We start from the raw sequence: 10,799 nt of genomic DNA, 5'->3' as shown, positions 1-10,799 counted from the left end.
GCAGGAATATTTCTGTCAAATGTTTGCAAACATTTATTCATTATTTTATTGCGCTTAAAAAACAGTATTATGAAATACATTCCAAATTTTACAAACATTCAACTCCTTGCCCCCTCTTACTCGCACTAGAGGACTACTTTCCTGAATTTACCTTTCGTGTTTATTTTTACAGGTATCAGCTTACGAAGTAAAAGAAAGAAAGAAAAACTTGGCAGAAAGGGTAGACGGTATGCAAGTGACGAATATATACCTCGCCACGAGGGTGTGCCGGTGGACGAGGAGGTCAACTACGGATCTTGGACTAGATCAGAGTGTTTCAAGATTGAAAGAGGCTTACTTACATTCGGGTACGTCTATTGAAAATATTTTGCAATTTCTTAATATGATGTATATTGTATAGATGAGAAAATGTTAACTACATTCTTCACGTAGGCAACATACCTTTTTAATAATATGATAATTTGACTTTACAGATGGGCGCGGTGGGACGAAATTATTGACAAAAATCAATTTAGAAAAGGTTGGACTCTTCCCGTGATAGAAGATTGTGCCCGTATTATCGTACGTATATTTTTGCCTTAATAGGTACTTCTTGAGTTAATAATTCAGAAAATATTAAAACTGATTTATTCATTATTTTTAATTGAATGAATAGATATTATTTTACAAACTTCTGAATGATGACTTGCCATGCTAATACCGAGAAAGTTTAAGACTTTCGCTGAGTTCAATGTGCTTTTCTGACTATACAACTTGTAATTGAAGATCCACATTACATGTTGTGAATATATTATTATGATGTTGTAATAATTGTTATAACCATTACTATGATCTTCATTCAAACTTATAGGTCCTGTATTGCCTGCGGCACTACAAAGGGGACGAAAAGATTAGAAATTTTATTTGGGATTTAATTGAGCCCTGTGAAAATGGAGAAGTAACAATATCTAGAAATCATAGTGGCCTTCATAATCCTGTTCCACGAGGCAGAAATGCTAAAAAGAAAAACCGACCCAAAGACTTACCAAAACCCAATGATGTACCAAGGTGGGAAGATCCTAACCATTGGAGTTCGATAGAAAAATATGACTGTGAGGAATATTTGGAATCTAGTTATAAGAAGCATTTGTTTAGACATGCAAACAAGTAAGTCAAATTTTCTACCTTTATCTTAACCATAATTTAAGTTTTGCAACTAGATTTATGTAATGTTTGAAATAATTTTGATACCTCCCAAGACTACCTCCCTAGTCTTTTTTATATGGATCTCAAAATAATACAAACAAAAGCATGTGAATGTACTCTTTTCCCCAGATCCATATGTAATAGACCAATCACCAATCAAAAGACCATCTAAATGAGTAACGAAAAATCTTGTTTCAGGGTTTTGCTGAGGGTTCGCATGATGTATTATATTAAACATGAAGTTATTGGTGATTATGCCACCCAAATTGAGAGCGGAATACATGCCAGGTGAGTTAAAATGATCATATTTGTTTGAGCGTAGATTTCTGAAGCGGATTTCGTGTCTTGAATAAAGCAACTTGTGACATGCTATGCTTGTGCTAGTTCTGCAGAAAATGGGAGATAAAGAAGCAAGCACCTAATTAGGAAGTTTATATTTAATCAGTAAATTTTCTTCATCTCTTTTTAGTTTAAAAAGCTAAGTAATTGTGTACATACAAAAATAATTTGTTATTTACATCAAATTTCAACTATAGTCTATTTCCATTCAAATCTTAACCCCATAGGTAGGTAGGCATCATTGATTAGTTATCGGAATAGTACATTATTGTCGAGGCTCGGAAGTAGCTACTTGCAGGCTGAGGATTCGTATTAAACGGACGACCTTGGGAGTCCGTTTAATTGAATCCGAAGCCAGCAAGTAGCCTTCCAGCCGAGTCATATATAGTGCTTTTCTCAAAAATGGTGCAAGAAATATAAATATAATAGAAATATTTTACAGAATCAACGTTCTTACGTATATATTTTCACAGAAAAAACTAGAAACAATTGAAAAAATTAGCTTTGCCGCCTTTTTATTTTTTTAATTAATAAATAGAAGTGTATTTTTCTGCCGAAAATACGCCAACCTATTTGAGACAGCTAAATAGTCGCGGTACCAACATTATAATTATAAGTACTAATCATCTCTTTGGCTGTTTAATGGGCCTGTGTCTTTATTTGATATGGCCATTTCAACTTTTAAAAAGTTTGGAACACGACAAATAATGGAATTTGTATGCAACATTGCAGTCCCAAAATCGAGACTGCAATGTTTTTAACTTTTTAATTTTTGACTGACCATAAACTACGCGCTTCGCGACCAATTTTTTAAACGTCAAAGTCGACTTTGCCGTCCATTTTTGAGAAAATGTTATATGTTAGCTCGCTGGGCATGCGGGTGCCGCGGGGCGTGGACAGCGCGCCGCCGCGCGTGTGGTGGGACACGGAGTGCGACGTGTCGCTGCTGGTGGGCACGTACGTGCACGGCTACGAGAACTACCTCGCCATGCGCTCCGACCCGCAGCTGTGCTACGTCGACAAGCTCGGCCCGCCCGACGACGCTGAGTGCACCGACATCAAGTCAGTACCATACTAAAAAAGAGTAACAAACGGCCTCCTAGCTTAAGTTGTCTCTAGTGGCTCTGCCTACGAAGCTGGAGGTCCTGGGTTCGAATCCCAGTAAGGGCATTTATTTGTGTGTTTATCACAAATTTTTGTTCCAGAGTTATGGATGGTATCTGTGTATATGTCGTAGGCCGATCGTAAGATCAGGCAGATCGTAATGTTCCTGTGTAATGTTTTGACGATAGTCACACTAACCAATACATAGGTAGGATAGGTTCGTTAGGTTGCTTCAGATGCCCGAAGGGCAAACAGCCCAGAAATAGGGAACTCAAGGAACGAGTCAAAGACTTTCACGTTTCACGATATGCCTAGGAATTTCACGATATGCCTGATCTTACGATCGGCCGCCGACATATACATGAATACTGGGGATCCGTTTAGCGGCATATTGCAGGGCATGCTCTGAAATGGATACCCCCTATTTTTTTATACCTTGTATAAGTATTTATTATTTAACTATTTAAGATATAAGTATGTATATCATCGTCTAGTAGCCTTAGTACAAGCTTTGCTTAGTTTTGGGGCTAGGTCGATTTGTGTAAAATTGCTCCCAAATATTTATTTTAATTAATCATTATTTGTGACATATTAAAGTTTTAGCGGATTTTCGTATCAGAATATTCTGATAACGGAGGCGCCCCCTAATTAAAGCTCTGAAAAATTGAAAGTATCTCAATCGCTCGTTTAGGAGTGAAGAAAGAAAGGTCCGCGGCAGCGCAGTCGGCGACGAAGACTGCACGGACGACGTGTCGAGCGGCGCCGGCGCCACGTCGCCCGCCGCGTCGCCGCGCCCCGACGACGACGGCGGCGGCGGCCACCAGTGGCCGTCCATGCAGGACCTCAACACCCGCCTGCGCCGCCTCATCACCGCCTACCAGAGGAACTACAAGCGTGAGGAGCTCAAGCTGCAACAAAAAGCTAAGGTGCGGAATACTTCTATAATGTACTCTAGTGTATTCAAAAATCTGGGAAACATAATTATATCATTTATATAGTAACACTAACCCACTTTTTTAAGAAAATCGGCATTCATTACAAACTTAGTTTCATCTGTCCCATTGTCTGTATGTAATCAAATCTTACAAGCTAAATTAGGCCCATCATTTGATCGAGTTGAAACTTCACATACTCATATTCCTCATGCTGATCTGATGATAGACCATAGAGAGGTGGCCATAGAAACTCTATGATAAGACAGCGCAACTATTGTGTTTGGATATGTTAAAAGTTAAAATTGTCTGTAAGCTTTTATTATTTTATTAGTTAACTGTTGAAAGAACAGTACAGTCAGCAATAAAAGGCTTATAAAAAAGAAATGAAAATTTTGACAATAATACTTATATTGTTAGTACCCAAATTGTGGTCGTACATTATTTAATCGTTGAATTCCGCCCAGAAGATGGAGCGCCGGGAGCGCATGGAGCAGCTGGCGCGCGACGAGGTGTCGGCGTGGCGCTGGAGCCGCGCCGACGAGGAGGCGTTCCGGCGCACCGTGGCGTCGTACGGCGTGGAGTTCGACCCCGCCACCAAGAGCCTGCGCTGGGGCCGCTTCCGCTCCCTCGCTCGCCTCGACTCCAAGAGCGACGACGCTCTCACCGACTACCTGAAAGCCTTTATGGCTATGTGCAAGCGCCAGTGCGGGCTCTCTGTGGGCGAAGCGGAGCTGCCCACGAGGGCAGATCTCAAAGCGGAGCCTATTGGTGAAGAAAGAGCTATCGCTACTCTCGAAAGGTAGGTCCGAAATGTCTCTTGCTCTTACCAGATTACGTGAATCATAAAATGAAATTTGCGTAAACACATGATAAGATGAAACTTCTTTTTATTTATTCAACTAATTTACCCGTGTCGTCGTAAATTAACTTCTTGTCGACTTTTGAATTGTTAATATTTCGTGCAGAAACAGAGGCTCATTAAAAGTATCTCATTATTCAGATGTTTGACGCCTTCTAGCCTAAGAAGTCGGTTTTTTTTTTGCACGGTGGGAGTGGGAATGCGTTTATGCACGGTGTGTGGGACTCGCCGCTCCTTTCCCCTCTCTTGGCAAGAGAGGGGAAGAATTTCGCCCTACCCACTAAACCCACTCCGGCGTTTCACCCTCTCTGCCGTTCGTGAGGGCGCACTGGGATCGACTGGGATGACATTCCACCACGGCGCCCTCCGTCGGTAGTGACCCTGCCTACGAAGCAGAAGGTTCGAACTTCGAATCATGGTAGGGCCCTTTATTTATTTGTATGTATCACAAATATTTGTTCCTGAGTTATGGATGTTTCCCATATATCCATATCCACCAACCACCGTAACATTAACCATATATATCGTCGTCTAGTATCCACAACACAAGCCTTAACGGGCTAGGTCGATCTGTGTAAGCTTGTCCCATAATATTTATTTATTTGTGTGTTCGGGTCTCTAAAACGTAAGTTGATTCCTCAGGATCGACCTGTTGCGTGTGCTGCGCGAGGAGGTGGCGCCGCACGGGGCGCTGGACGCGCGGCTGGCGCTGTGCGAGCGCTCGGCCGACGCGCCGCCCTGGTGGCAGCCCGCCCGCCACGACAAGCTGCTCGTGCTCGGCGTGTGCAAGTGAGTGTTGTTGTCCAGTAGCGAGCTGTATGTATATATTGCTATGCAGTGTATTTACAAAACAATGTATTTATGATCTTATTTCTTTTCTACAGGCACGGATTGGGCGACACTTACCACAAACTGTTTTGTGACCCTAAACTACCATTCGCCGATTGTGCCAGCAAATGGTACAACAGTAATAAAAGCGGAGCAAAGAAGGCGGAGGAGAAAGAAAAAGCGTCGTCCGACGAGGACGAGAAGGGGTCAGAAGGCTCGGCTTCCGAGACGCGAATGTCGCTCCGGCGCAGCAAGCGCACGACCAACGTCGAGCGCGACGACGACGACACCGACGCGCTCTCCGAGCTCGAGACTCTGGCCAAGCTGGGCCGCGCGGACGAGGCGCTCACCCCCGACATGTGGTTCACGGAGCGCGCGCTCGAGACCCGCCTGCATCACATCGCCCACGCCGTGCAGAACTGCGAGTGGCCCTCCGCCTCCGGCTCCAAGAGCGACACCCGCAGCATCCAGGCGGAACTCCAGGAGGAGCGCAAGCAGAGTCAGAAGCGGCACATCGCCATCGACGTGGAGACGGAGCGCGCCAAGCTGCACGCGCTGCTGTCGTCGCCGGCGGCGGCGCACTCGGGCGCGGCGCGCGACGACGCCTCCAGCGACTCCTCGCGCCGCTCCACGCCCGCGCCGCCGCCCGCGCACCAGCGCCCAACCGCCGCGCCCGTCGACCTGTCCGCGCCGCTCGACCTCAGCGAGGCGCAGGACTTCAGCCTCGGCCGCCGCACGCCGCAGGCCGCCGACGCGTCCGCCTCCGCCGCCTCCGCCGCCGCCGCCGCCGCCGCCGCGCCCCCGAGGGGCAGGCTGGACGACACGCTTAGCAAATTGATGAAAAGGAAAAATGTGGTTAGTAATCTTTGTTAAGTTTTATCGATATCTTTTCTCGGCAGATCGTTTTGAAGTATATGTACAACATTTCTCGGTGACCTACGAATATTATTTTTGCAGGCCGCCCCGGAGCAGATTGTCGGCAAAGAGAAGAAGAGGAAGAAGCTAGACGAAATAGTATTAGGTTTATCGGCGGCCAAAGGCCGCGGACCGAGCACGTCGACGCCGGAGCCGCCGCGCGGCCGCGGCTCCATCCTGCCCGACGTGACCGTGACGCCGGCCGCTCCCCCCTCTTCCGCGACGCCCCCCGCTCAAAAACCTTTCTCGGTGACCGTCACCAACGTGCCTTCGCCGCAGATGTCGAAGGATCTCTCGTCATTTTTACAACAGTCGTTGGAGCACAGTAGTAAAGCCCAGAAAGTACCGTCGTCCTCGGCGACGATGAAAGCTTACTCTCACGAAGCTAAAGTGAACAAATGGCTGGCGGAGCAAGCCAGCGTAGAGCCGCGCAGGCGCGGCACGACGCCGCGGCTGGCGCCGGACGAACACGTGCCGGTCGTGCACCGCGTCACCGGCAAGCGCATCGTCGGCCACAAGGCGCCGCAGCTCAGGAACCTCGCGCAGTGGATCGCTGAGAACCCTATGTACGATATCGACCCCAAATGGACGGAGGGAATCAAGGAGCACGTCAAACTACCGCAGGACGTGCGGAGTCAGAGACCTTCGCCCATGGCGCCCAGTAGCTCGATGACTGAAAGAAAGAAGGGTCGACCACCCACTCTGGATTCATCTACGGCAAATGTTTTGTCAGCCGGGTCGCACCTGAATCAAAACGTAGCCGGGTTGAACCCGGCTCTCTTAGCTAGTCTGTCTAGTTTGAGTGCATTTGATCCGAAAACACTAGCAGCAACACTCTCCAATTTGACAGGTTTCGACCCCAAACTACTAAATACATTTGATCCTAAACTACTATCGAGCCTAAGCAGTTTCGATCCGAAAAATAATCCATTGCTTAGCTCATTTAGTAGCATGCCCAATTTATTGGGAAACCTTTCTGGAGGTAATATATTTGCCAATTTAGCTGGTCTGGGACTGCCTGGATTTTCTGGTTTAGACATGAATAGCCTCGGCGCGGCTACTGCCAGTGATTCTAAGTCGAAATCCCGAAAGTCGACTGATAGCGGAAGCGCGTCCAGCTCTAAAAATGCTAATTCACAATTTCCTTTCGTTTTCCCTAATCCTAACATGTTATATCCGCAATTGGGATTAGGCGGTTTAAATCCATTCGGAATGCATTCGGGGATATCGTCAGCGTATGATGCGCTAGGATTGCTTAGTAACAATTTGGCCGCCAGTTCTGGTTCGTCCACAATGCACAGCTCCAGTCATGGATCAGCTCGGGGAAGTTCAGTGAAAACTACGACACCCAGATCATCTACTGTCGTAACAAGTTCGGCGACTTCTCGCCAACAGAAGGTTTCAGACCGCCAACAATCAAGTCAATTATCTCAAATACTTTTACCACCTGATCCATATCTGCTAGAATCACTATCAAAGCAGTCTATGAATTATGATGTCAGTCAGTTAAAATCAGACAAAAGAAGCAGAGAGACAGACAGTCATGAATCCATGGCAACAGACTTGTCCAAAAGTGACAAGAAGAAAGTTCCATATGATTCATTAAGATCGCAGATGCCACCAGAATTTGCTGCCGTGCAAGAAAAATTGTTAAAGGGTGACAAGAAAGATATTGACATTAGTAAAATGTTATTGGAACAAATGGCATCTGGTGCTTTGAGCGCCAGCCTAGTCAGCTCGGCAGATGCGAAAAAAGTCAAAGACATGGAGAAGGATGCCTATGAAAAACTCAGCAAGAGCTCGTCAGAATATATTGCGAGAGCTCTCGCTTCTGAAGATTCATCTGTACCATTGGGGTTAAAACGGTCGCACGATGAAATGAGTAATGAACCGGAAAACTTGGCTATGCAAACACCTGAAATGAATTCCGCGAAAAAGGCAAAGGAATCTACGTCTTCTGAGTGTATTTCAGCCATAGATAAGCAACAAGATCATCCTACCGGGGAAATGGATCTAGAAGACCTCATTGCTCCTTCGACAGTTATCAAAACTGGTGTTAAAGCCAGTGATTTCGAAAAAAACGTTCCGAAATCTACAATAGACTGCCCCCCTCACATTGACAAAGAGGAAAAATCTCAACCCAAAGCCAGTACTTACGACGATTCAATGATGCAGAGAGGTGCCGATACTGCTCACGGTGCCGAATCTAGCAGTAATATAGCCGAAGAGCAGAGCAAGGACACCGGCGCCGCTGAGGAATCTGGTAGCGTCGACGATACTTCAGCCAATGACGGAGGCCGGCGAGGCAGCCGAAAAAAAGGCCGTAAGTCATCTGAAGAAGCAGCAGCGGGGCCGCGACGGGAGTTGCGCTCGAGTGCGGGCCGTTTATCGACAGAGTCCAATACAAATCACTGAAAAGGATTATACTGGCGGTACCCAACAGTTTGCATCACACTATTTATTAACGCAGTATTGCGAGATGTCTAAAATCGGTCTAGACGTACTAAGTTGCAGCTCTGTTTACGTTTATCATGTTATGACTGTTATACGCGGAAAGTGACTAGGACATTCTCTTATTTTCACAAGTAATTCTGGCATACATAAAAATAATGGTTAGGTTAGATGTAAGAATACTTTTCTTATTATAACGCAGTGTATGTCGCAGACAAATACAAGCCCACGTGGTCTATCCTCGACCGGCCCAATGTGATTTTTAAAGGACATATTCCTTATTTAGCAAGTTATGAATGAAAAGCCTGCATAGGTTGAGGTTACACTGAAAACGCCCTTGTCAAAAATTTGCTTCTGAATTAATAACCTTTTAATTTTTAATTTCAGTCCAAATTGTCTGGGACGTATACGGGACAAGGCGTTTGAGGGGTTAAAACGTGAACCAAAGGAAAATCAACTCTATTTTCCAAATAACTTAGTTTAAATTTCAATGTCTTTACTTGAGTATGGTGGGCAGGACGAGGCTATAGCATTTGAAACTGGTAAGGTGCTTAGCCAAGATGCCAAACTTTAATGCTCCGTAGCGTAGCGTTGTCACCTCTCTCTATCACTCTTTCAAATTAGTGCGACTGAGACCGTTGCATTTCGTTCGCTACGGAGCGTAAAAGATTGGCATCTTGACTACGCACCCAGTTATCTGAACATCAAGGATAATAGAAAAAAAAAACAAAAATGGGAGACATGGATGGTGTAGTCATTGGTATTTTCTTGCGACATCCATTACTTATAATAAAAAATTATAGAAGACTGGATACTCCACGTACTAATGACTATTGCAATTATGCTATTCATACATTTTGTCATAAGAAGTAGTTACATTTTATTATATTTATTAATTTATAACCATATACAAAGCTTTGATGAAATAAATGTTGGTATTGTGTTCTTGTCGCAGGCAGACTCCCTAATATAATATATTTTAGGATCAATACGACCTGTCTTGAGTTTGACCTATCATCAAATGAAATTACAAAAATAAACATACCTTCATCATTTTGATACTGTTGTGATGTAAAGGTATCACAAGATCTCTTGCAAAAGGCAACACATTTTAGATTAATTCGTGGTCGTCAATATCTATATTGGTTTTGATAGGTATTTTATATTTGAACTTAAGGTTAAGTTAGACTGGGCGATGCATTGCAATCACATTTTATTATATTGTTTAATTATTTTATAGATTGTGAAATACGTATCAAGCTATGATTTCTTTTCTATTTTAAAAGTAAGAGCAACACTGGATGTGATAAAATAATTTATTACATTGTATTCTTATTAATCTTATTATTTTGCATTGCTGTATTGATGAACTGTAATATAGATAATTATGTGACAAATCATAAATAAATATGAAACGGATATCATTGGTTTAATTTGCAGTACAGTCAGCGTCATATAGTAGGTATTCATATAGATCGGTACACCATATAATTTGTATGGTGTACCGAACTATTTGAATACTTTGGATGCTACCTATTATATGACGCTGACTGTACCTACCTCTAGCCTAGCACATTATACCACGCAACCATAGAAGGTAGGATCGTATAGAAGTGGTATGCGCGTGCCTCCGTGAGGGACAAAAGATACGCAAATGCGACACTGATTGGTCGAATTTATTTGTTGCCCACCATAATCTACTAAAAAAAACCGGGCAAGTGCGAGTCGGACTCGCGCACGAAGGGTTCCGTACCATAATACAAAAAACGGCAAAAAAAAAAAACGGTCACCCATCCAACGTTGCTTAACTTCGGTCAAAAATCACGTTTGTTGTATGGGAGCCCCACTTAAATCTTTCTTTTATTCTGTTTTTAGTATTTGTTGTTATAGCGGCAACAGAAATACATCATCTGTAAAAATTTCAACTGTCTAGCTATCACGGTTCGTGAGATACAGCCTGGTGACAGACGGACGGACGGACGGACAGCGGAGTCTTAGTAATAGGGTCCCGTTTTACCCTTTGGGTACGGAACCCTAAAAACGGTGGGGAACAAAAAATATGTGAGACTGATAAGGTCAAACAATAATAGCGCTTTCTCTGCTACTCTTACTGAAAGATACGTAAAGGCTCCAGTACACAGTGGTCAAGGATGGTCCATGCCAAGCCATGCTTTGCAATGCGC

General features: G+C 44.3%; 1 protein-coding gene across 4 annotated transcripts in view; it reads left to right on the top strand.

The window, feature by feature from the left end:
- LOC134790780 (chromodomain-helicase-DNA-binding protein 7-like) overlaps positions 1-10,035 on the top strand; it is a 28,810-nt gene extending 18,775 nt beyond the window's left edge. For 2 of the 4 annotated variants that reach the window (XM_063761709.1, XM_063761707.1), the window contains exons 7-16: positions 173-347; positions 474-561; positions 851-1,146; positions 1,384-1,473; positions 2,389-2,586; positions 3,320-3,554; positions 4,031-4,362; positions 5,065-5,211; positions 5,307-6,105; positions 6,208-10,035. In XM_063761709.1, coding sequence (XP_063617779.1) covers positions 173-347; positions 474-561; positions 851-1,146; positions 1,384-1,473; positions 2,389-2,586; positions 3,320-3,554; positions 4,031-4,362; positions 5,065-5,211; positions 5,307-6,105; positions 6,208-8,580 — 4,733 coding nt within the window. In that variant the 3' untranslated portion in view covers positions 8,581-10,035. Of the gene's footprint in view, positions 1-172; positions 348-473; positions 562-850; positions 1,147-1,383; positions 1,474-2,388; positions 2,587-3,319; positions 3,555-4,027; positions 4,363-5,064; positions 5,212-5,306; positions 6,106-6,207 lie in introns of all 4 variants that reach the window. The other 2 variants (XM_063761708.1, XM_063761706.1) reach the window with 1 other exon arrangement.
- Positions 10,036-10,799: the final 764 nt, after the last annotated feature.

Source organism: Cydia splendana, chromosome 5 (assembly GCF_910591565.1).
Source record: "Cydia splendana chromosome 5, ilCydSple1.2, whole genome shotgun sequence".
NCBI classification, from domain to species: Eukaryota; Metazoa; Arthropoda; class Insecta; order Lepidoptera; family Tortricidae; genus Cydia; species Cydia splendana.
The sequence above is the reverse complement of the archived record's forward strand: the minus strand, read 5'-3'. Positions and strand labels throughout refer to the sequence as shown.